Source organism: Synchiropus splendidus, chromosome 3, assembly GCF_027744825.2.
Source record: "Synchiropus splendidus isolate RoL2022-P1 chromosome 3, RoL_Sspl_1.0, whole genome shotgun sequence".
Taxonomy (NCBI): domain Eukaryota; kingdom Metazoa; phylum Chordata; class Actinopteri; order Syngnathiformes; family Callionymidae; genus Synchiropus; species Synchiropus splendidus.
The window spans coordinates 29,861,692-29,888,458 of record NC_071336.1 but is presented as its reverse complement, the minus strand read 5'-3'; the positions used below and the strand labels follow the sequence as shown (position 1 = coordinate 29,888,458).

At 46.0% G+C, this 26,767-nt stretch overlaps 1 protein-coding gene across 1 annotated transcript; it reads left to right on the top strand.

Annotated features, from left to right (window-relative positions):
- The first annotated feature begins 20,709 nt into the window (after window positions 1–20,709).
- Window positions 20,710–26,141, top strand: f3a (coagulation factor IIIa). Its single transcript, XM_053859569.1, has 6 exons — window positions 20,710–20,862; window positions 22,562–22,670; window positions 23,278–23,471; window positions 23,540–23,721; window positions 23,959–24,127; window positions 25,684–26,141. The coding sequence occupies exons 1-6, from the start codon at window positions 20,796–20,798 to the stop codon at window positions 25,827–25,829; spliced, it is 867 nt and encodes a 288-aa protein (XP_053715544.1). The 5' UTR covers window positions 20,710–20,795; the 3' UTR covers window positions 25,830–26,141.
- Window positions 26,142–26,767: the final 626 nt, after the last annotated feature.

Genomic DNA, 26,767 nt, shown 5'->3' with positions numbered 1-26,767 from the left:
GACAAACCCAGTTCTTGAATTCTGGAGCTCCGATATTCTCTGACCGTCTAAATATCGGACTGTTCCCTCTCTGGCTCCCTCTAGTGGCCTCCCACGTGCTCTGAAATTAATGTCCCTGTTGGTTCATTCAAGAATATTATTTTTTTTAGTTTGTTTTGTTCCATCCAGATTTGGAAGTCCTTTGAAGCTCCCTATGTATCTGCTGAGTCTTCACCAGGGGTCGCCGCTGCAAGTCTTCCACCTTAACCTTTCATCCTCCCTGAGTCACACCTTCATGTCCTCACTCGCCGCATCTTTCAACCTCATTGCTTCTCCTCCTCTTCTCCTTCCTCCTGGTATCTCCGCCTCCTCCTTCCATCATACCACTGACAACGTACGTGTGTGCGCAACAGGCGTCGAGGAGCAAACGCAGAACACCATTAGCATTCAGAGGTGTGACTCAGTCGAGGTTTGTTATCGTGGGGAGCAGCCTGAGAGCTTTATTTCGGTGATGGGTCTGTTCGTAACCAGAGCCAGGTCCTTCTGGAACCACGGCCAGGTCTTTTCAAAGACCTCCCAGAAGCCTGTTGTTGGTTGTTTAGTCGCTCGATGCTGCACAACGAAGAATGCACGAGTGTGGTAACGTGCTCAGTCTAGTCAGACCATAAATCAGCCTCATATCGAAGGAACACATCCCATTCCGGAGACGGGATGTGCATTTTAGATGGGCCACAATGGGAAGCCCTGCACCAGCGCCCCCTCCACCGCTGAGATAAGAGGCGGCTTGCACTGCATCAAGAGTGAGGGAGCGGTGTTGTTTATCCGACGTCTGTCACAGCAGAGTATTTGTTGACGCCGTTCTTCACAGCTGGAACAATTGAAACAGGGCTGAGGTCTGGTGCTGACACCGTCTTCTGTGTCACAGCTCGGTAGGAAGCAAACATCTGGATCAACACCTCCTGCTGTCACACCAGCGTGGGACGAGTGAAGATCTTCCAGGGACGGTGTTGACAAGACTGCATCGCTCACACGACAGTCTCTGCTCAGAAGTCACATGAGGACAGGAAGAAAAGCCACTGGTCGGCAGGCAGCTCCGCTCCGCTCCGGTGATGGAGGGCCGACTGCTTGAGGCCTGCTGCTGTTGGCACCTTTGAATCAGCAACAAGCCTCCCTCCCTGTTGTGTAACTCACATGTCTGGACTAGCAGGATCACACAAACAAGAGTCCTGGCAGAACTTGAGCAGCTCCATTGTTGATAAGAGGATAGAAGGGAAAAGACTGAGTATAAAAGAAAGTGGGTCATAAAATAATACAAGGCCTCCAGGGACTGTCGAGCAGCTGTGTCTCACGGGAGCGATGGAGCACTTCTTCAGTGATACTGTCCCGGCTGTCCCTGTCTCCCGGTGTCTCCAGTTCCAGCTGCATGAGAAAGACAACTTCTGGAGGGCTTCACAGCATGTGTCGTTGGGGCATTTTTTAAGGGACACTTTTTATTTGAGGGGCTGTTAAGCCAAAAGACAGAAGAAAACAAGTCTGAAATACAACTTAGATTTGCTACTGAAGTGGTACAGAACAAGGAGAAAATAAGAACAATGATGACACGATGACATTCTACGTTTTTAGATGATATTGAGGCGGGCACTTTGGGGTGTGGTCTCTCACCCAGGGGGTTTATGGGTAGAGGCGCTAAGTAGCATATATGGCTGTATAGAGCACAGTCACTTCAACATGTGGAAATGAACGTGTGGCAAGATACCTGCACCTTCCTTTGTGACCTGAGAGCCACATTGGCGACCTGACATGATCGAGGGGTGTCTTAGTGTGTTGAAGAACCTTAGCACCTGGCTGCCCACTCCCTGACCTCTTCGTGACAAAGGCCATTTTGGCAGCGGTGTCAGTTCACCACGTTTCCCCTCAAACGCTCCTACGGAGCTGGTGCCAGATCATTTTGTTTTTGTGTACCATGAATCTCACAGGCCGCCGCTCTGACCCCATTATGGCGACCCCTCTATGGTGCTAGAGACAGGTTTTGCACTGGATGTGGGTGGGCATATTGGTTTGGTCAGACTCAAACTGGGCCATTTTCTGGCTGAGGAGAAGGTTCTACTGGAAGAGGTCGCCCTCCCTCTGAAGCCTCTGTCTGCTCTGGATAGGCGTCCTGTTTTGAGGCTGAGTTCAGATGTCGGGTGTATATTGAGACTCCAAGCAGTGACAAATATGATGGCCTCATGAGGGCCACACTTTCCCCACACCTGCCTTAAAAATGTACTGAACACAGCAGACAGTCAAACAACAACAACAACAACAATAGTCAGCAGCTTTCCCATCCATCACCATGTTCTGTTTCACATCCATCAGTTTTTAGGAATTGTCTGCCTTTATTATCTCGAGTCTGTCGAGCGACAAATCTTTCCTTGTTGTTGAGCTAGTTTTCAGTACTGTTTGGCCTCCGTGCCTTCAGTTCAGCACCGGCGCTGTAGACCTGCTCGGGTCCTTGGTCACCACCACCACCGCAGCAGAGACACACATAAAGACCATGAAGGGAAGAGCGTCCGTTGTCTTATCACAGTGTTGTGTCACCGAACTGGTTGTGATCGAGACTGTGTTGACTTTCCTATGACTGATCCACGTGGCAGCCGCCGAGCGCTAATCCCATCTGAGCCGCTGTATGTCTCATCGCTCCACACCACTCCTCACCATCAGAGGGATGCCAACCTATTGTAAAGATGATTCTAATATTCAATAACATGCGTCGGAATTCTTCCCGTAATAGCAGCTGTGCGCTGCAGGTCGCGAGGATCAAGCCTCCATGGTATGTTCCAGCGGAGCCCATGTACACTTGTTTATTGCTGAAGCCCCTGAGAATCTCCACTGGGCTGCACAGAGGGCAGCCAGAGGAAACACAGCTATATTAAGAACATTTTTCTGATGCTTGATAAGGAGTCCACAGACGGTTCGCGATAGAATCACAGACTATAGATTTCTTCATTAGGCGACACACACACAGACGTTTTTTGACCGCTCATGCTTCCCCCAGCCTCTCACCCTAAACCAACAACTACTTTCACTGACGTTTTAGCCCTCTAAACCTTGTGAGGACAGGCCAAAAGGTCCTCACAAGAAGGTGGCTTACACATGTTTTTCTATCCTTGTGGGGACATAACCCTTTCCCCAGCCTCTCACCCTAAGCCTAACCATCCAAAACACATGGTTCACATTAACCAGGACTCTGAACCAAACTGAAACGCAGTTATAATGGCCCGGTTACTTTGAGGTCTTCATCCTCAAATTGAGGGTTAACCTTGTAGGGTCCAGCCAAATGTCCCCACAAAGTCATACAGTCCTCACAAGGATAGTGTTTTGTCAAGAATTGGTCCCCACAATGTAGGATAAACAAGCACTTTGGCTTTAGTGGTCCAACTTTCATCACTTGCGTCTTCTGGTCTTCAACTCTTTGTCTCACTGATATGGGATAAGCTCATTATGGGATAAGCTCAATACCATACAAAAAAGAAAGTATATAACACACGTCCCTTTCTTTCTGATTTCCATAATGCTTTCCCCAGCCTCTCCCCCTAAAACCTAACCATCCAGCCAAATGTCCCCACAAAGTCATACAGTTCTCACAGGTGCTTTGTCAAGAATTTGTCCCCACAAAGTAGGATAAGAAGACCACACACACACGCATGCACGCACGCACAGACTGTGTTCATGCTGGGCTCCAACCCAGACTGATGCAAGTCTCAGCAGAAACGGTGTCCCTCAAGGGTCGATTCTTGGTCCCTGATGATTCAGAGTTCAGTGGTTTCTATCATCACTGCAGTGACAAAACTGGTTTGTGTGTATCCAGTCACGGTGCAGGTCAAGTTGATGCACCATTAGCCCTCGACTTAAGTTGCACTCCATTTAAAGTTTGATCCTGCATGTCGAACTCTATATCTCGCACACACTTTTACAAGTTTGACTCCCCTTTTGTGCATTTATTTTCCAATTTCTTTGCTTCAGAAATTGATAAATCATATCAGCAAAGATGTGTGAAATGTTCAGGAACAAGGCATGGAAGCATGCAGAGAATAAAATAATGTTTAAGAGGACGAAGTGCTGACTAAGAATCTTCACAGGACTGAATCACTGGATAGTTTTTGACGTTAGCTAAGAAGAAGCCAACCAATGAGATCCATGGATGAGGTGAGCGGAGGCATCATGAGAGGCTCGGGGAATCGAACCGATGGGAATCGACCACAGATGAAGGGTGATTTTACATGTAAACAAGGTCTTGAAAGCATGCGACTACAGCAAACATCAAACATGCCCTTTGAGCTTGAATTGTTTCAATAAACACACAGATCTTCCTTGTAAATGTCCATTTTTATTGAGAGACTGCCAGCAGAAGGTCATCTGTGAAACGGACCTAGTGGCCTTCACCCCACAGGCTCACAGCTCGACGCTGCAGTGCAGTGAGTGACATGCTCAGGACTGTAGCGACCCTTTTGTTACAGTTCATGAAACTGCTGACTCATGTTCACACGGCACCAGGGGCCAGTGTTGGGACCGGAGTGGTGCCTGACTCTGGGGAACTGACAGGAGCAAGCTTCCTGTCTGAGTCTGGGCTCGCTGGAGCACCGCAGACTCACGTGTTTTTTTCCCTTCTGGATTCCCGCCGTACTTAGCGGCGCTTGTTTGGACTGGCCATAAACAATCCTCTCGCGAGGATTAACTAACCCAGAAAGGTTCCAAAACTAATCGAGCAACAGCTTCACATCTAAATGTTCCAGCGTAAATCATGAGTTGAAATCCCATTTGAGCTTATTGCTCATGCTGGTGCTTGTTCAGGCTCATTGGGGATCAGAACTGTCCAACACGTCACCATTTATGGAGACAGGACACCCACTATACAAGCTTTTTTGGGGGGATAATTGTGTGAAACCAACAAGGAAAACATCCAGAGCACAAACTGTATCAAAAGATCTGTGAAGTAGTTTAAATAGTTGCATGAGATGACGGTGACTGAAACTGTGGAGCCACTGTGGAGCAGGTTAAGATGGAACACTAACATTACAGAGGTCCCACAACAGGAAACACTCTTTTAAATCTCCTTATGAGACTGATGCTTCAGTACATTTACAATTTCAATTTGTTTTCTCATACCAGATTGATGTGAATGGAATGTACTTCAATCCCAAACTGAGCAACTGAATAATTTTCATTTGATATTTCTTCTGTATTGCATCGACCGCTAGGTGGCGTGTGTCATTGCAGTCGTTATAAAGGTTCATCTCTGCACGCTACAGATTTAGGGTCCCGAGTCTTACTCAATGACTGTGGTTTGTCAGTTCATTCTGAGGTCCTTCTGTGTGGGCCAGTGACTTCCTCAAGGGCCACAAATTGAGAGCTGAAGAATAAAATATTTTAAGGTTGTTGGACAATGAATTCAAATGTTTTATTTGTGTTTTACTTGTGGAATTTCCCCAACTGTGGAACCAATAAAGGTTATCTCATATAATATAATATAATACCTCCATCACTCATGTCAGTGGAGGTCGGGAGCAGGTCCGTATAACGCACAGGGCCCAGTGATACAAGGGGCCCCCGAAGCCAACAGCTGGTGTGCATGTGTTTTCAGCGCCCTCCAGTGACAGGGAGGGCAGGAGTCACCTTCAGCGCCCCATGCCTCTCTTCATACCACACCTTGATCTACTGTTTTTGCTCTTGCTAGATTTGATTCCCAAGTCATTTCACACACACATCAACATTTGAAAAGATGGTCGGCGGTTACTGACGTCAACGTGGTGAAGGGTTATGTAACCTCTTATCTTTCTATTCCTGAATTTAAAATTCCTTGTTTGACTCTTCATGTGCTTCATCTTATGATGCTTTGTTTGTTTCAGTTCTATATCCACATGAGTCACCAGCATTCCCAAAATTGTGCAATGTTGTTTCCATGAAAGATGGTTAGCTTCAACTTTCGTTTTAAGTTGAATATTTGAACCAAAACTTTTGGCAACAAGGAGATGCTCTTCAGCCTTTTTGCTTCAGGGGCTGACACCATCCTCGTCCTCATCTCCAGCTTTCTTTCTTCCTCTCCCTGCGTCCAAACCATCTCACTTCCCCACGTGTCCCTCTGATGTACTCATCTCTGACCTTCATTCTCCAACGACAACCTCCCTATCTCCAGTTTCTTCCTGTTTTAAAAAAGTCCCTAACACGTTAAGGTGTGACTCAAAACTGACTTTAGCCATGTGTTGAATCTTAGTTCTCATAAAGTCCACCTCCATGTTTGTCACTCTCAGATAAGCTCTGGAGGGCCTCCCTCCCGAATAATGGTTTCACACGGTGACTAACTTCTCTGGAAGCCAGCAGGCTTCCGATTACTAACTGATCAGCTTTCACGCGCTGATACACTTCATTACGCCAGTTTGGTGGTGACACAGTGCTTGTTTTCCACTCTGAACTGCGGCTCTCGAAGGCCTTTCAAAGACGAAGGTTCCCGCCAAGCTCAGATAAGAGATAGGAAAAGCACCTGCGGTCGGCGGCGCTCCCACTGTAAACACCTTCTGATTAATGCTTGGATGAAGACGGCAGACACAACTCCAGCCGTCATCGTCTCAGTCAGCGCTCGGCGAGGTGAATAAGCCAGAAGCCGTTTCATAACAGGGCGACGCGACGGGCTCAAACCATGGTACGGATCATGATTCAGCGGCTGATATGGAGGTGTGAGGCGCGGAGTCAAGGTCGGGTTGGTCGTAAACTCTCCAGGTCCGTGTTTGCTGTGAGGTGTGGCCGGCACGCAGTGTGCCGCTCACTCTGGAGCAGCGTTCCTCAACTCTGCCGGCAATTAAATGTGTGCAAACAGTCTGCAGGGAGACGTTGCTGAACTCTGAGACACGTGTCCAAAATTCCATACTGTACATCCCAACAGTCTATGGCACGACCGACTAAGACTCATGCTGCGATGTCAACATTTTTCATGCAACTCTGCATTGACTTCAATTTTCCGCCAACGTGACGTATTTAAAGGCCTTCTGGGCCACATGAAGTGACGATGGGCCCAACACTGGCCCTGGGCCTGGAGTTGGACATTTGCTTGGATTAGTCTCATCTAGGGACAAACCAAAGTATTCTATACTGCACAGTGTCAGTCGAGATCATCAGGACTTTCATTGTCAGTGTCTCAAATCTGGTGTGCGGATGAAATTCTGGGGTTCTGATCTTTCTTATCCAGAATCTCCAAAGACCTCAGATGTAAGGTGCATTGACAGCAAGTGTGTGATCTATGCGATAAAAGCTAGGGACTTACTGTGAATTATAAGCTGCTACGCTCTGAACCCTGAGGCTTGTACAAGAACACGGCTAATATATTACAGGCTTAAGAGCCTCATGCTGCCAAAATATTGAGCATTGGCCGGCTGTGGTGTCGGAGCTTCGGACTCGCAGCAGAAAACAGTGCATTTTGATCGCATTAAGGTCAATAAAAGATGTGAGGAGTTTTTGATTCCAGTTCAGAACATTGCCTGGTTTGTTTCACGAGTCAGTCTCCATGCTGGAGCCTGTTTTCCGAACTAGTTTAGGAGTGATCCTCATGCGTTTGTAAGGTGGGTGCACCACTGACCTTTCTACGGCGCAGACAGCACCACTGCACCCGCGGCTTATAGACCACTGCAGCTTATGTACACATATCTCTTTTCCTTCTTGAATTTACTGGGTGGGGCTAATATTCCGGTGCCCTCTATAGTCTAGTTCAGACCTGGGCAAAGTGTGGCCCGGGGGCCAAATGCGGCCCTTTGACTGTATTTATGTGGCCCTCCTGGAGTCAGAGCAAAACTATAAAACTGACATTGTTGTTGTCTCTGACATTTTGTCTTATGGATTGTTTTTTGTTTATTATGATGTAACTGAAACATAACTTTCTTGTTTAATTATTTTTCTAAATCTTTTCCGTTGGCTATTTTAGGAGTATTTCGTGTCCCTTAAAATACATCAGAATTGAAAGTAAATTTTGAAATGTATGAGCCACATTGACAATCTTTAAATGGAATGTGGTTTAAATTAAATAAAACACAACAAACCAACAGTTTCTATGCATTTTTACAGTGTAAATTCATAATCACACATGATTTTTATTTTCAATTTTCTCTTGTCCTCCTCTCTTTGTGTTTGACGGCCCTTCTCAACGGTCACAATATATAACCCGGCCCCTTGGGACATTTAATTGCCCACCTCTGGTCTAGTTAATGCGCTACAACATGGGGGATGTCACACATTTGGGGCAACGTGCTTGCAGCTGAAAATGGAAATGGAAATGTAACTCAATTGCAGTGTGTTGACCTATCAGTAACTGGAACCAATGCAGAGAAGGAAAATTCATCAACATGATGGAGAAACAAGTGGAAGAGAAGTGGACCGTGGTGGTGGCTGGGATCACGACACTTCAGAGGCGGTTGGAGGTAAGTTCGGTGGCACAAAACCAGCTCAGGTGCCAAGTTGCGCTTGGTGTGAAAACACCTTTAGAGGAGCTGATCCTTGTTTGGCAAACAGTTCCAGTGTCACCTGACAGCACTTGCCAATCCTGACTTGAAAGCAGCCGCACTAAAGTTGTGCTTGACGGACTGAATGGTCCGTGTTTTTGAGAGATTAATGCACCCAACATGGACAGTAGGTAGCACAATCGCATGTGTCTGTGCGATGCCGCCGACAGATCACAACCTTATACGTGACCTTTGTCATGAGGTTTTAAGCACTTTGCATTGTATCACTGTTGCGACACGACAGAAGCAGAGAAAACATTGATGTGGTTCAGAGGAGCTTGATAAAGTCTTGACAAGTTCAGCGGTTTCTATTCGTAATGCATCCAGTAATTTTCCACCCCATTCGTCCCGACAAATCCTGGTTTAGATCTCCCTCCTATCCTGGCTGTGATCTGTGCCGGAGACGTGTGCAAACAGGTGAGCGTCGCACCTGCATACCAGCGCTCAAGAAGAGAGCAAATTCCTGAACAAGTCGTGGCCTCGTGCAACTGTAGTTTCGTAAATCATTGTCCTCATGTTCGTGTTGAGAGCTGCAACATTTCCCAGCAAGCTGCCAAAAAAGTTCAGCCCGATAACCTGAGCCATTGTTCCTATATGTGGAGGCTGTTGCTCAAGAACAGGATGACAGCGGCCGGTTCCGTCGAATAGGCACGAGGAACTTTCCAGCATCTACACTGTTGCTGATGAATTCCATGAGGCAGGAGGCCAGAATCATTTCCCATAAAAACAAATGAAAGTTGGATCGACAAAGGAGTCAGCAGGCATTGAAAAGATAACAGAATAACCAGACGCTGGGACATTTATGATGATGTAAAAATAAAACAGCTAATTCAATGTTGGGATAAAATTTTGTTATAGAGATATATTTGTAGATTTTAAAAAATATATATATTAAAGTGAATAGAATTTTCAAACATTGTTGAAAACTAGCAATATTATGAGTGGAATATGTCCACTTAGAGAAACAGTGGAATATATTCAAATGTGGAATAAAAGGTAGAATTTATTGGGGGAAAAGTAAAATGAAGCAAAATCTAATATTCTGTTCACGAAGATGATGGAAGTCTGACTGGACGGAGAGCTGAGGGACCGTCAGAACCGCGTGTGGCTCCGAGGCTAGCGATGACCTGAAGTGAAGCAGAAGTGGAAAAGGATTCTTCTGAAAGTGAAACAGACAGGGGGATCAGACTGACGCACTCTTTTGTGCAACCACTTCCCAACTTTGCATCGTAGGCGTCTAAGAAACAAAGACTGCAGCGCGGGTGGATGGCTGAGAATATCTGATTCATAATGTTAGAAAAACAATCACCCAGACTGTGATGGAGCCCTGATGACATCGAGTTAGCGACCCAAGTTCAAACGGTTGCCACGGCGACGGTTTAAGGTGCGCTATGTTTACTCTGCTCACACCACCATGTCCTTTTTCTCACTGACCTGCAGCGATGCACAAGTCTTCACTGGACAAGTTGGGGCGTCCAGTGGAAGGACTGACAACACAGTTCGCTGAACTGGATCTTTAGTTGCGCTTGTTACGCTACATTATGGGATGGTAGTGAGCTAGACAGTTTCAATGTTGATTCACGCCACTGAATCAACACCACTTTCAGGCCCAAGACAACCATTTACTGTTTAACCAGAATCCGAATCGGCTTTATAGCCAAGGTCAGTGAGGATCCCAGGAACTAGGAAAGTGCTTTGGTACAACGTGCCGTCATGAACAAAACCAAATAATAGTAATAATAATAATAAATAAACAAAACATAAAATAAATAAAATAAAAACAAATGATTCAAAATAAACAATAACAGTTGAAGTAAATAAATAATCCACAAACAACAAGTTTCATCATTCATGATGAAGTTCTTTACCTCATGTGAGTCAGCTGACCGAATGCTTCAAGTGACCTCACCTCCTGCCTCTGCATCTAGCTGAGGTTTTCAGTGGAAAGACGAGGTGAAGAATTGAAACTATTTAGAGCAACACATCCTCACTCCCATAGAGTCATATATTGTTGTGTCTCTGTGTCTTATACTGAAGAAAAAGGCAGCCTGGCGAGCTCGACGGGATAAAAAGACTTGGGGTTGGGGTTAGGTCAGATGTGGGATGGTGCTTTGATCATGTGTCAAATGGCTATTAAACGCACGATCCACGCGGCCCTGCCTGCAACATTACGGAAGAAAAACATTCTTTTATTAGACCATTGAAACATGCACATGCATGTGCGTCAAAACTCAACGCTGAAGGCTGCCTTTTTCGTCAGTATTGGACGCAAAAGTTCACTTTCCCCACGTCAATATATGACACCATGGGAGTGAGGATGGGTTGTTCAGAGAAGTTAAGAAGTATGTACAATGTAAACTGATCTTCGTCTACGTGCGTCAAAAAGATGCAAAACACCTTTGCTACTTTCTGTTAGCAGCGTACGAGAGCTGCCAACAGCATGGGAATATTAAGGGGAAGCATAGCAGATTGTGAGTTTTCCAAACCACCAGTATGTAAAAGTATATTATAGGAATAAGATTAAAAGTATGGATTGTGGTTAGAAGATTTGCTTTGAGCCAGTTTTTAGGTTTCGTCTTCAAGGTGGACAGATGTTGAGCGGTACTCTGGTTCCAGTGGCCAGTATTTTTATTACTCTTTAATATGATGACTCTATTTGACAGTAGTTGCGTTTGTGAGAGACCAGTTTGTGAAACAATACTCTATAAAGATGCCACTCTCCAACTGTTGGAGTATTTAGTGGAAACACTGGCTCCATATAACTGTGTGTAAACTCACCTCATAAGATGGTCAAGGGCCACTCAGAGTTTTCCTCGCAACAGATATGAGGCCATTTCCTGGTTTAATAAAAGTACACCATACTTTGAAGCAATGGTGACACATTATTTTTTATACTATTTTGGTCTGTAACTTGTGTTTTCAAGAGTCCCATTCTGGTGAACTCAGTTGTGTGTCATGTTGTGTCAGCTGTATCACGACAGCCTTAGTTCCCATTTACTGTAAGCTCCTTCCACACTCCTCATCACTGCCTGCCATGCTGCCATCATCACTTATCGCCGCCTTGTTCATGCCAGCGACCGTAGAACAGCAGCGCCGCAGCAGATTTGTGCGTCTATATTTGAGCCGTCTGGATCACAGATATATTGACTCAGACCCGCAGAAGTCGTGGGAGTAGAACAGTCCGAGTGGGCGTCATCCAGCAGTTTGTACCGATCAGTCACTGCGAGGAATCTAAAACCTCAGCACTTCTCCTGAACCTTTTGTTTAGAAACACCGGCTGTTGCGGGTCCACACTGTTTATTCCACTGCACAATAACAGACCACGAGCCTCCTGGGCTGCGTAACAGCCACCATGTCCTCTGCCGGTGGCCGGATTGTGCCGGTGGCTCTGGCCGTGTCCGTGCCAGCTCCGGACCCAGGAATGTAACCCAGACTTCAACTCTTATCTGACTTCTGAGGCGGCTGATAAGCCGCCTGGCGGCTCCACGATCGCGAGGATCAGACACTTTTGCTTCCACTCTCATGTGGAAACACAGCCTCCGTGCTCAGATGGTAGAGCTCTGAATAACTCTGCTCGGCCTGGTGACTCTGAAGTGCTCCCTATAGTTAAACTAAGTGCTCCAGAAATACTCCGCCGGGTTTCCTCAAAGGGAGAGGAAGCGGTCTGACGTCAGGAACAATGATGTTTGGGGTTCAAGTATGCTGCTCTCATTGTTTGGAGCATTGTATGGCGAAGCTCAAAGCGCTCATGTTAAACACGTTTAAAGCGGTGCAGGAAACAACTCAACGCTGCAGCAAATGATCTCCAACTGTACAAAACTCTCCCAACAACAATGCACCTGCACGCACACAGACACACTCTCTGCACTCATTTGTATTGTGACTAATAGGTCCATAATTCTCCAATACTCCATCATTTAGTTATGGTTATTACTAGCTTGTTTTTGTCCTTTTAATCTATGTTGGCAAATATCTATTCTTGTATCCTGATGTTCTCGAATGAGATCGTTCATTTTGAGTTTCAGTGTGATGCTCATTTCATTGATTTTGCTCAGTGACATTTGCAAAATTAAAATAAAAAACCACAAAAAAAACATATTTTTTTCTCCGTTGTCACCTGCTCATTTTTTGTTTGTTTCCATTTAGAGGGTACAGACTGTTGCAGTGCATTAGGGGGTTGAATTATTTGGATTTCACAAAAACGATATGTGCATAAAACAAAAAATACTGGGCTTCTGTCAATTATTTGTTGATGTGAAACACTTTTTAGGTGATACGCGGCCCAAAACTAAGACTGTACCCAACCCCCAACCCTGTTCTGGCAGCCATATTCTCATCAAACTCAGGACAAAATCTTAGACAAAACTATTCAAAACAGCTCTCATCAAACTCCCACCTGTTTTTGGATGGCTCCAGGGTGCTGATGGTCATAATCTTAACTGAAAGCTTGACTGCTACGCTCTTCAACTTCACAGTATCAGCTGGCAGGAGATCACTTTTTGGGGTACTCTGGGCTATTTTGCCATTCTATTTGCAGAAAGAAATGCGTTCAAACATCTCTCCAGAAAGGGTTGGGCAATTTGGCAAACATCTATCATGATTTTTTTCATTTATTCTAAACAGTTTACATTCTATCACAGTCTCTCTTGCAGGATTTTATTCTAGTTTGGGGGAATTTCCAAAACATTCTTTGCCTCGGCACCATAACAACAGTGATTCTTTATCTTTACACATTTTGGAGCGTGTTTATTTGGTTGTGCCCATGGGATCAAAATCGCTGTGTGTGATGCTTGAGAAAACGTCACCGAAAGGGTGAAACATAAAAGAACAAGGAGAGAGAGAAACAGCTTCCTGATCTGGTCATTTCATCAATGGTTTAAAACAACATTCTGAAGCCTGAAGTATGACACAGACTAAATGCATGAGCTGAATTGCAAAGCGTGTATTTAGCTAGCTATGAAAAGGATGAGAATCTCTAAATATCTGGAAGGTTGATTCATAACTCACTCAGTAGTTGGACATGGAAACCCTTACAGCACTTCATAAGCAAACAGGAGTCAGTTGAAACCCCTCACACAGGACCTGGCCGGGTCATAATGGCCTCAAAAGTCTGACACAGCCGATTCATACGGAAAAACCTCCAGCCACACTGTGAGTAGGAAAAAGCCTCATGTGAGTAAAAATCCTCCTGGTTACTCATCGCACTAGAGATGGATAAAAGATGTCAGCCGGAAGGTTGTACCCTCGACAGTCGGGCTGTTTCAGTTACCAGGGTAACAGGACCTGGCTACAGGCAGAAAAGGTGCTGGATGACCCACAGTCTGAGTCAGAGACTGTGGAAGACAGCGTGGAGCGCCCAAGCTGCCAGAGAAGAGCAACACCCTGTTGTCACCATCAGCGCAAAAAACACGTTTTACCCTTTCAAGTAAGAGTCTGGAATGAGTCAAGCAACACTGCAGAGTAGACTGCATGCGCACCACTGATGTTGAGAGCCCTGTTCAGCCAAGAAAACAGGAAGTGTTGGAGCACACCCAACTCTTGTCAAACGCTTCCCAGAAACGGGAAAACAATTTCCTTTTCTTTCAAGGAGAAGTAACTGCTGATGAGGAGCAGTTTGTTTGGATTTTGTTCGGTTGTGCTCTGCCAGAGTAATAATCAGAGATTAGCTGGTGACTAGTCAAAAGCCGGGGGTCAAAACTCGCTCACACAAGCGGCCAAACTGTTAAACGCAGGGATGGCCTCTGCTGTACAACGGTCCATTGCAGAGCTACAAAAATGACCTGCATGTGAGGCCGTGGCTCACCTGCCGTCACTGGGAGAAAAAAAAATGAATAAGTGAAATGGTTATATTTATCCAGATATAGAAAGTTATTTTGAAAATGGCTGACTTTTCACAGCTTATAGTTCAGACACTGAGACTCCGTAGTGTGACTGTCCAAAATCCCCGTCCAAATCCCCCCATCCGCTGCACTTTTCCCACACGGTGAGAGCTATGACGCTCTGCGTTTGCCTCATATTCTGCACACGGTTACCTGAAAGGTGAGATCACTCAGCTGCAGAACGAGGGACAGGATCCATAGATGGGAAGTCAAAAGGAGCCGTGTGCTGTTTTTTCGTTCGTCTGTAGCTTGAAGTTGGGGAGCTTTTCTTGTGCTACAGCAGGTGTAAGTACAGAAGCTGAGAAGAGATTTTAAGGCAGTTCCTCACCACCCATGAACCTCACCATACATCACTGGTATCTCAAGCTCAAGTGGCCCAGAAAGAATGACTGTGTGGGCCAGATTTGGGCCCTGGCCCTTCAGTTTTAGTGAAAGAAAACAGCATTCAGACTGTTTCACACAATCATACCTGCGGACATGAGTGTGTGATGAGCTGGCTGGGATGTCCAGGCTTTTTGGACTGAGGGAGGAAACCAGAGAATTAGGACACTTTTTCATGAACTCTGCAACTCTGTTTCATGATACCTCATCTACCCATCACTTCCAAACACCTGTTGTCTGACTGGTGCTGCTTGTTTCAGCTGACACCTGACAGATGTAAGGAACTGTGCTGGAACTGTGCTGGGAGGGGAACTATAGCACTGCTCCTACTGTAGTTTCACTGGAACAAAAACCTGTACCCACTGAGGCTCATTTGTAGGTCGATCCTTGTACATACACCTCCAAATATCTTGGTCTCGGCTTGGTCTTGAAATTCTCCAGTCTCGATAATGTCTTGGTCTCGGTTGGTGTGGTCTTGACTACCTCAAGCTGGAGTGGAAGCCATGAGCGTTTTGGCGCCAGGTTGGTTGGCGATCACAGAGATTAGACCAAAGGATGAACCAATCAGAGTTGAACATCGGGTGAGGCGGGTGGGTGGATGGATGAGAGGAAACTTGATGGATGAAGGCACCAGAGCGCAGCTCTGACAAGACAGGAAGCGGCGTGAGGAGAGTCAGAGGTGAAGATGCTCATGTTGTCACTGGGAAGGACTGAAATTAGAATCAAAGGAAGCCAGTCACCATTTTTTCTAGTACAATGAAGTCTGTCAGTGCATGTGGGTGAAAGCTATTTTCATCGGTTCTCTCTTGGTTTGCTGCTGAACTAACAAAGACGTGAGTTGGATTTTCATTTCTGACCCATGCTCAGTTCTCAGAGGAGAAATGAACGGGTGACGTCAGCTGACCTGCTCTGCCAGTAAAGGAAGATAATGCCTCGATCCAAACATGGCTAGTCTTTTGTCTGATGTGGAGCCCGTTGCTCCGGCGGCTGAAGCCCAGATTACCGTGAGGCACAATGCAGCGTTTTCACTAGACCAGGTTCGCTTCCTGGAAGTAGCCTGGGATTGTCATTAGAGTCCAGGTCCAGCAGACAGAGCACTCCAACATTCCTCCACCAGTGAGCTCATGCATCATTACGCGCTTTACATAATGCGCTGCACAAGCAGAGGACGGAGCAGAGCTCAGCGTCACTGACCCGCGTCTGTAGGAATAACTGAAGATGGGAACGTGCTGTGAGTCACCAGTCATGAACCACAGATACACGCTTCATTAGGGCAGCCATTGGTCTTGTTTCAGCTCATAGTTTGTCTATATTTGGTTCACCATCGCTCAGCCATAACATTATGACCACCCTGAATATACGTAGGATGAAACTGGCCGAAGACTGTTGCAGTCGTGTCATCAGCTTCGTGTCTTATCTTGACGTATCTTCAAGTTAAAACGTTTGTTTGACCCAGAGATAAGATCCAAAACAGGTATCAACAGACCCAGGTGACCCCCCACACACCTACAGTAGTTTAAATTTTCTGAAAAAATCTAATAAAATCAAAGCAAACTGTTGTGTATTTCTATCATGTCCAGGCCGGCTGCAAATCCACAGATGGAGGAAGAAGTTCCACATCATTTCCATGAGTGAAGACTCTACTGATCATCATGCCTCCCTGTTAAAAGCAAACTTATGTTTTCTATATGTTCACCTGTCATGGCTGCCTTAGGAACGCGATTGGATGAGTTAGGAAACTTTATGTAAATGGTATGCATATTTAAAAATATTACATCAGTAAACAATCCAAAACACTAAACACTGAAAACACTATTTCTAAAAATGAATGGGCCTGACTGGCCTCTGAGGTGTGACACCTTCATGTGAGGAGCTGCTTCATCTTTTCACCCGCTGAATTCCTCGACCTCTGATCGTGACCAACGTTCATGGAAGATGCCTGAGGGTTCTGGTTGCATTTGGAAGGCTGGATTTATGGAACGGAAAAAACGAGTCGACGTGTTCAATGGATGACGGACGAGTTCCCTACAGCTTCTTAGAGGGTGGACGGACTGAAGAAAAGATTATTCAGATGGATGGATGGATGGATGGATGGATGCACTGAGGTATAGATGGTGGGCTGGCTGTATAGATGAATGAATTGAGGAATATGTGGATGAATGGACAGATTGTGGATGGATGGATGGATGGATGATAGATAAACAGAAGGGTGGGTGAATGGATGGATGGAGGAGAGATAAATGATTGGATGGACGATTGGATGGATGGGTGGGTGAATGGACAGATGGATGGCTGGCTGGCTGGCTGGCTGGATGGATGGATGGATGGATTAATGGAAGGCTGGGTAAATGGATGTATGGATGAATGGATGGATGGATGGATGAATGTATGATTGATGGATGGATGGATGGATGGATGGATGGATGGACAGATGGATGATGGCTGGATGGATGGATGGATGGATGAATGTATGATTGATGGATGGATGGATGGATGGATGGACAGATGGATGATGGCTGGATGGATGGATGGATGGATGGATGGGTGGATGGATGAATGTATGATTGATGGATGGATGGATGGATGGACAGATGGATGGATGGATGGATGGATGGATGGATGGGTGGATGGATGGATGGATGGATGGGTGGATGGATGATGGATAGATGGATGGATGGATGGATGGATGGGTGGATGGATGATGGATAGATGGATGGATGGATGGATGGACAGATGGATGATGGTTGGATGGATAAATCGACTAATGATTATTGTTGGATGGATTATGGGTCGATGATAATAGATCAACATATGAGTGGAAGTGCTGGCTGAATCAAAAAATTATTGGATGGATGGATGGACACAGGATGGATGATAGATAAATGAATGGTAGAAGGTACGGTAGATGGTAGAACAGACAGATATTGAGACACATTTCATGACATCATGCTGTAAAATCGTGTGTGTGAGTGTGTGTGTGTTTTCCTCTGTGTGTGTGTGTGAGAGAGAGTGCCACCCCCTCTGAGCTTGTATCCATATGGAAATCATTCCTGAACCACATTTCCATTCACCTCTTCCCGTCACTAGCTCCTTGGTATTCAAAGCCACAGAAGTCTGAGCTACTGTGGAACAAGAGCGGCAGAGGGAGCGCTGCAGGGAGACTTTGGGGGTGACACTGCCAGCCGGAGAAAAAAACCCATGTCATTTGTTGATGACTATATTCCAGCAATCACAGCGGCAGCTAACAAGCTGCAGCTGAAGCTGGAGTGGAAAATAAATGTTGTGAAAGGAGCCGACGTTACGACAGAGAGGAAACTATCGGGTTTCCTCAGTGTTTGAAACTGGAAGTGCTGAATAAAAGTGGCACCGAATCACAACAGACTGAAGCTATAGGGGCGACTTCATTAAAGGGACTGTTGAAGTGGTGTCGCGTTTCAGTAGTGTGTGTGTGTGTGCGTGTGTGTCACTGATCCCAGGCTATAAATGGGGCTCCAGTTCACCCCAGCTCCCATGACTCACACACACGCCGAGCTGTGATTGTCTGTCAGGTCCAGCGTGATGCAGCGACTATGACAGACGGCTTCTCCCCGCTCTTACGTCACCCGGGTAAAAAGTTAGAGTCTGTGGTCATCACTGGAAAAGTGTGTGTGTGACTCCGCTCAGGGAAACTCAGTGATGGAGGAGGGGAGAAATGTTTGAAATGTTTGATATTAGCAAGAGGAATGGGCCCTTTAGAATGTTGGCTGAGGACTGTCTGGAGCCCAATGATGGATGACCTGGTCGATTGTCATTAGATTATTACACTTATTATTATGGTTTATTTACGAGGATGGATGGATGGATGGGACGGACAATGATGGATGAATCGGAGAAGGGATGGATGGATGGATGATAGAGGGACCGATGGATGGACAATGGTAGATGGATGGATGGATGGATGGATGATGGGACAGACAATGGTGGATGTATCGGAGGAGGGATGGATAGATGGGTGGATAGATGGATGGATGATAGAGGGACAGATGGATGGACAATGGTAGATGGATGGATGGATGCCTGGATTCATGGAAGAGTGGGTGAATGAATTGATAGATATGGATGGATGGGACGGACAATGGTGGATGTATCGGAGGACGGATGGATAGATGGGTGGATAGATGGATGGATGATAGAGGGACAGATGGATGGACAATGGTAGATGGATGGATGGATGCATGGATGCATGGATGCATGGATGCATGGATGGATGGATGGATGGATGCATGGATGGATGGATGGATGGATGGATGGATGATGGATGCATGGATGGATGGATGCATGGATGGATGGATGCATGGATGGATGGATGGATGGATGGATGATGGGACGGACAATGGTGGATGTATTGGAGGAGGGATGGACAGATGGGTGGACAGATGGATGATAGAGGGACGGATGGATGGACAATGGGTAGATGGAAGGATGGATTCATGGAAGAGTGGGTGAATGAATTGATAGATATGGATGGATGGGACAGACAATGATGGATGAATCGGAGAAGGGATGGATGGATGGATGGATGGGGGACCGATGGGTAGGTAGATGGATGGCTGGATGGAGGGACAGCTGGATGGATGGGGATGGATGAGTAAGTAAACTTATGGATAGATACATGGATGGACAGATGGATGGATGGACAGACAGATGATAAATGTCTTTTGTACAAGACTGATGTTGAAACATCGGGATGGATGACACAGTGGGTATTTGCTTTCCTGCTGGATGTATTGGTGGATGGATGACCTGACGGATGAATGAGTGGATGGGTGCACTGAAAGAGGCTTGGTGACTTGTGTGGAGGATGGATGAAATGGCTGACTTGTGTTCCTCACAGTGGTTTGGGTGGATGGATTGACAGCTGGATGGCTGGATGCTGACCAGCCGCGTGGATGCATTGGTTTGTGGCTTGTTGACTCACTGGAAGGATGAGTAACAGCCAGATGAATGAATGAAAAGCAGCCGATATAAATAAATGCTCAACCTCAAATGAATCACTTCTCTGAAGACAAAACCCATAAAAGTCCAAAGAAACAAAAAGAGAAGTCGTCAATTGTGTGGTAGTCTATCCACCGTGATAAAGATCCGGTGCTTGAAATCGTCCACTTCATAGATGGATTTTACTCTTCCTCCCTGACTGGCTGCCTCAGTGATGGCATGAGGACCGGCATGGTTCTCACAGGCTCCTGCTGATGGTCCACTGAAGAGCACTGTGGTGTACGTGTCACAGTGAAGGCAACGTCCAACTGGTGACTCAGACACCTGCAACCCAACATGATGTTAGAGTGGCACTTTTTTATTGGGCCCCAGAGTGTCCACACTGCTGTAGAAATCTACAATACAGTCATCGAACATGAACATGGATGAATGAGTCACGGTGCAGCAGGTGAAATATCAACCTTCACGTCACCCCAGAAATGTGTCCTGCTGCGATGATTGGACATTAAACACATGTATGTATATGCTACGTTTTATAGTAAAATACATTATGAAAAAATATACAAAATAAATCTAAATAAATATTTACATTTTTGATTTTGGCAGGATGTGTGGAGGATATTATCTGGTTGAGATTTGTTTTTGTATATATACATATATGTATATATGTATGTGTGTGTGTGTATATATATATATACATAGCACACATCTCAGTACAACAGGATCAAACCCGTCTCACCCAAAGTTCCGGGAAGTTTAAACCCATTGCTCCTCGATGCGGGATGATAAAGAAGCGCTTGTCTGAAGACTTGCTTATTACCATATTATTACCATATGCTCCGCTTGCAGGACTGATGACGTCATCGGCTTGGGCACGCTCTGCAGCGACCCGGTGACGCAGCCGCCGGACGCTCCACATATGGTCACGTCTGTTGCGCTGCTGTATTTAAGGCGGGGACGAACAGTTCAAGCATCCGCTCTCTTGCGAAGGGAAGCGCACCGCGTCTCTCCGCCTGTCCTGGATTAACTGAACTGATTCGTCCACCAAGAGTTGAGGATGAAAGCGTCCGCGGCCGCAGTGGCGTGTGTTTGTCTGTGCGTGCTCCTCACGCACGGAGCTTCAGGTGAGTCCCGCGCCCCTGCAGACGGAGCCCGACTGTTCCAGTTACAGGACTTTCTCTTTATCGGAGGTTCGATCGGATCGTTCTGCGCGCTGAAACGCGGGGTTTGTTGAAGCGTCCCAACTGGATCAACATAAATGAAGTATTCAACAGTATGTTGCCTCCAATAACAGTGAATATTTGGGTCCTCAAATGATCATTCAGATGTGATAATGTAGTAACAATGTGAACGGTGCGTTTCTTCTGGAGCCTGAAAGTAAAGCGAACCACAGCCATCACTTCTTTTTTTGCCTTCACTGGCGACAGTATTTGTTATTTAAAGACGTTATTCTGGGTCAGCTATTACAGCGTCCTCTCGCCGCTCACTTCTGCTGGAAAAAAAAGAACAAAACATTCCCATGATAAGGTTTATCACTCCGCCAACCAGAGCGTCAACTGAAGAAGCGTGAGCTTCAGTTTCAAAGTGATGGGGAAACTAAGCTACTGCAGCGCGAGGAGGTGAGGTGACCCCCTGCAGGTGTGGCTGAGCCATCACATTCTGTCGTGTCGGACGGTTTGTCACCGGCGCTGGTGTGGTGGACGGAGAAGGAGGAGGAGGGAGGGGTGGGGGAGAGGTGATCGATGCTGTAATCCGATTAGAGAGCGAGGAGCGCACGATGGTGCAGGAGAGGAGAGACTTGCTCTTAAAAACAGTCCAGAAAAGTGAAGCCACTGAGTTCAGACTTTTTTTTTTTGAGCATCTGAAGTGATGAGAACCAGAAACCCTGCTGAGTTTTAAAGATTTTTTTTCCAGGATGCAGCTGCCTGAAAAGTCAAAGTCACTGAATGCAGCTCAGCTCTTGGTAAAAGCTCGAGTTAACTGGACCATTACACCAAGTTAACTTACTCAGAGTATCTGAAACTGGCTTGATGCAAAATTTGCAAGCGTCTATGGCGACAGAGAGGAAAAATATTTGCAGGATTTTGATTCCCAGGTGCCACCAGAAGCAGCAGAAATGTAGTTGGATGTTGATTTTGGGTCGTGTTAGATCAGGGGGGTTCAATTCAGCAACCTCGGGGGCCACAGTTTTTTCTGTAACTAAGATGAGGGGCCATCAAGCCAGACGACAGACGCAGTAAAGCAAAACAATCTTAAATAAAACTTACATCTTTATGATGTAAATATTCTTAAATGTATTCTGTATTGTTTTATTTTACTGAATGTTCTCAATATAAACATAAATACTACAGGAACTGAACTCTTTTTGTTACGAGCTACTTTCTACAAAGCCCTTTATTTATTTATTTATTTTAAGGGACAAAAATACTGTGAAACAGAATACGACTCATGTCTGTTAGAGGAAGTTGATGAAGGTGTGGATGAGGACATGAAGAAGACAGGTGTGACCAGGGAGGAGCTGCAGGTGGACTTCTGTTGAAGCTTGAATCAAAGCACAGATCAATAAAGTCTCAGTCGATTGTGATTCTACTGAGAGGATGTTTTGCCTCACGACCTTTAAAGCTTTTTCAAGGTCATACAGAAGCTGAGCGGAGAGACCACATCAGTAGTTAGAATTGAGTTTAGATCGATGGAGGTGGGATTTGCCATCCACCTGCCTGACAGAGAAAGTCGTGGCTCACGCTTCCGATCGTGTGTGAAGCAACAGCTGATGCTTCCACTTCTCCTTCTCCCCGCATTAAAACGTCGACTCTTCTGCTTCAGGTTTCTACCCCAAAGCTCAGAACGTCACCTGGAACTCCATCAACTTCAAGACCCTGCTGACGTGGGGGCCGCCACCCAGCGGCTACTCCTACACTGTGGAGTACTACGAGTGAGTAGCTCCGGACCTGTGAATGAGTAACAGAGAGTTGCGGCAGCTGGTCGCAGAAGGAAACATTCAGTCCCAGTTCTCAACCGCTCAGCTGAATCCGCTCAAATATGACCTTGACAATACATTGTTTTTTGAAGAAAACCTTTCTTTTATCACTTAATATTTAGTGTTTCATTTTGCACATTTTGTATATTAAATCCTTCAGATTTATACTTTCATTTGTCGTACTGATAAAGGATTTTAGACAAAACAGGGCAAATGTTTTATGAATTTTGCTGTTTTATCATATCATAAAACATTTCCACTATGCGGATGCAATACTTTTTATTTATTTAACTTATAAGCTGCAGAATGTCCTGTAAAAACCAGCAGCCTGAGCACTCTGGTTTCCTCCCACAGGCCAGAAACAAGCAAGGTTAACTGCCAACAAATGGTGTGTCCCTGAAGTCAAATACGATTTACTGAAATATTTTTTTATGTATTTTGATCTGCTGTACTTGGCAAAATATACCCACGCAACACACTACTTGCGCATCAGTGGAAGAGCCATGTCACGTGTGTGTAGCGACTCAACCATTGGCTCCAACTGACCTTGAGTGTGTTGCAGGGTGAACAAGAACAAACAGCGGCTCCCGACCTGCTTCCAGACAGTGAACACGGCCTGCGACCTCTCCATGTCCCTGACCAACCTCAAGTCCTGCTACATCGCCGAGGTCGTCTCCCAACAGCCTCTGGGGATGACCTCTGACCTCATCGAGTTCCCCTACACCCGCTCCGAGCCCTTCTGCCCGTATACGGATAGTACGTTCGTGCACACAAACACACACTCTGGTCGGGCCGCGAGGACTCAACGCTTGCTCCTGTTGCAGCTAAACTTGGCCGACCGGAGGTCACGGTGGAGGTCAGCGAGGACAGGAAGAAGACCACTCTCTACGTGAGTGACCCTCTGAGTGCCGTGTTCCAAGGCCAGCAGCAGCTGAACCTTCGGGACATTTTCGCAGAGGAGCTGCAGTACAAGGTCACGTACCGGCGGAACAAGAGCACCGGGAAGGTGAGCGCACTCACACACATGCTTCTACCTTTATCACTGTGGGGATCTCTCATTGGCGTAATGCTTTCCCCAACCCTAAACCTTACATTCCAAAACAAGCTAACAAGATAGCAAAGTTTTAATCCTCAAATTGAGGCTTGGACTTGTGGGGACTGGCAAAAATGTGCCCACAAGTAAAGATAGCTATAGAGGCACACACACACACACTCAGTGCTGACAGGGACTCTGTGTTTCCAGAAAGTGAAGACCTCTCCGGGAAACGTGATCAAGTTCACAGATCTGGAGAAGAAGGACAGCTACTGCTTCAACGTCCAGGTGCTTATTCCGAGCCGCGACTGGGACAAGCAGCTGGGCGAGATGAGCCAGACGCACTGCACCAAAGCTCACGACCCGCCCTTCACCACAGGTAACCACTCACCCATTATCTGCGACTCACGGAACTCAGAGCTGCTCCAGCTCAGGGTCCTGGGGGAGTCGTTTGATACGACTCAAACTCAAAACTATTTTCAAGAACAGGTGTCCAAGCATGGGTTGGACCAGATATCTAAGTCACTGTGCGTTACTATTGTTGCCATTGTCGGGAAGCAAAATATTACCGTTCGCTTTCTAAGCTGCGTCTTTGGACATGGCGTCATGTGCGGGACACGCCAGTCACGCTTTCAACACGCGGGCAGCTCATGTATCAAGCTGCCGGCTACACTGCAGTGGCGCGAGGAGAGAGATGCACGTTTCTCGCTGGAAACACAGCCACTACTTTGAATTAGCGTCGGCTATAGATGACAGTATCAACCCTGCAGGAGCCTGTACGCGCTGAAGTCACTGGTTAAAAGAGGGAAATAAAGGAGCCTCATAAATGTGTCGAAAGTGCTGACTCAAAACTATGCACCAGGTCTTTAGAATCCTCTTGATAGGTCAAGTTAAACAACACTTACAATACATTTTTTTTAGACTTTTAGAGATTATTTTTTCTTTGGTGCAGGAAGAAACGATACTGACGTAAGGTACTGATGTTGCATTTTCTCTCAAAAGTCAGAGATAAAATTATCCTCCGGCGCGACGGAACGTAGAGTAACTTAAGTGCAACGACTGCCTTCAATAGGAGACGTGACACACTGAGACTTACTAAACTTTTGCATTGTAGTTTAAAAAAAGGAAAATAATGACAAAAATAATGGGGAACTCCCTACATTTTATGACATAAATGACAATGTATCACTTTGTTTAGTTCTTCATACTTGTTGCTTTTTGTGTATGGTTTTCACTCCGATGGATTACAGTGTGTCAAAGTAAAACTGTACATTCATATCACTGAGATTGTGCTAAAAAATGACCCCAAACATGGAACTCCACCCTGAAAATTGACATAAAAGACATTGTCTAGACAATGAGAGCAGTCGTCGGCTGCCAAATGTAACTTGACAAGTAACTTGCTACCTAACTTAGTTACCTTTAAATTCAAGTAATCAGTAAAGTAACTTAGTTACTTTTTGAGGGAGTAATCCGTTATCACTAGTTGGATTACTGTGGCAACACTGGTCACGGTGAAGCTAAGCAAGAATTAAACCAGACTTCGAACCCAGTTTCTTCTTCTTTCCAAAGCATTCTTTTTACACACGGCTCCACAAATATTGACTTTATTCAGTCCGCAGCTTTTATGAAGTTTTGGGGGTGTCACCCAAGTCCATGACAAAACAGTCGAGAGCAAAGTTTCCGACTCACATGGCCAACGGTGCGAAGCCCCGGACCTCAAATCAAGCCGACCTTGTAGACATGAGGTCACATTTAATGAAGCCGTTCCAGGAAGAAAGATAACAAACAATGATGGAGGGGGGTTGGATTAGCGATCGGGGGAGTGTGTGGCCACCGCGCTCCCACAGTGAGGTCAGCAGGGAGTCGCTTCAGAGTGGATTTCACAACCTTTGCGACTGAATTCCTGACGGAGCCCTCGCTTCTCCTCCACAGTGTATTCGGTGGGTGTGATCGCCGCCGGCTTCTTCCTCATCCTGCTGATCATCGGCCTCACCATCGCCCTGGTGGTCATCTGCTGCAAGCGCAGGAGGAACGCTCAAAAGAGCGGCAAAGAAGGACTACCACTGAGAGACGTATGAAACGTCCATCGCTTCCCTTTTTTTAAACGGTACTTCCGGACCAGACGGGTCCATCTGAACATTCCTCTGTCCGACACTGGGATAGCTTCCGCTCTGGTTTCTGTGAAACTGCCACACGATCGTAGTTCACACTGTTAGATCGAACACTCCTGCTGACACACATATTTATCTATTTATTCATGTCTGAATACACTTGCTGGGAAATGTTTATTTTTATACGTCATTTTGTAATTTATTGCTTTTAAAAATGTTTGTAAATAACAGTTTTGTACTAGAGGTAGACACTGGTGTGGAAATAAAAGTTTAACTCTACTTCCTGTTTGTGCTGGACGTCATTTTTCGACTCTCATTTCTGGCACCATCAGTCACAGTGAGTGGAGAACATCTTGAACGCACCACTGACCTCAACTCACAGTTATGTTAACCCACCACATCGGAAACACTTGTGTTAGAAGGGAACCCTGGTTACGGTCTAGAGCCTCTGAAAAATTTCTCAAATTTCTGTGTGTTTCCTGTGTCTAATGAAGTCATGCCAAAAAAAAAAAAGAAAAAAAACGGCAGACCCGGAAAGCCTACTGTGGAAGTCGGCAGAACCATCAGCTAGACTCGTGCCTACCAAGGCACCAGTGTTCTAGGGTGCTGAGTGCGACTACAAGCAGAGCGCAGCCCGACTGAGACAATAGCTCGGTTTACATTCTGTGAGGAGGAAGTTGGATAACTGCGTAATGCACCTGCACGACGAGGGGTGGCGCCAGGCACACTTCACTCCTTGCGGTTCTGCTGTCAGCAGTAGGAGAACAAGGCTAAGATGACGGGTAGCGAGGAGCTGTATTGTACGCTGCACACAGTGGTCGTGCTGACGGATAAACTGCTTTCATTTAAGAGACGGAATACGCACTTTCAGAGAGACGGTTACACCCCGTCATGCCCCCGCCATC

What these genes read in the sequence shown, in the direction of transcription:
- f3a (XM_053859569.1), top strand. Translation starts at nt 20,796, where the DNA reads ATGAAAGCGTCCGCGGCCGCAGTGGCGTGTGTTTGTCTGTGCGTGCTC. An exon ending in CCTCACGCACGGAGCTTCAG is followed by an intron (nt 20,863 to 22,561) that starts GTGAGTCCCGCG and finishes CTTCTGCTTCAG; the next exon opens with GTTTCTACCCCAAAGCTCAG. An exon ending in GGAACAAGAGCACCGGGAAG is followed by an intron (nt 23,722 to 23,958) that starts GTGAGCGCACTC and finishes CTGTGTTTCCAG; the next exon opens with AAAGTGAAGACCTCTCCGGG.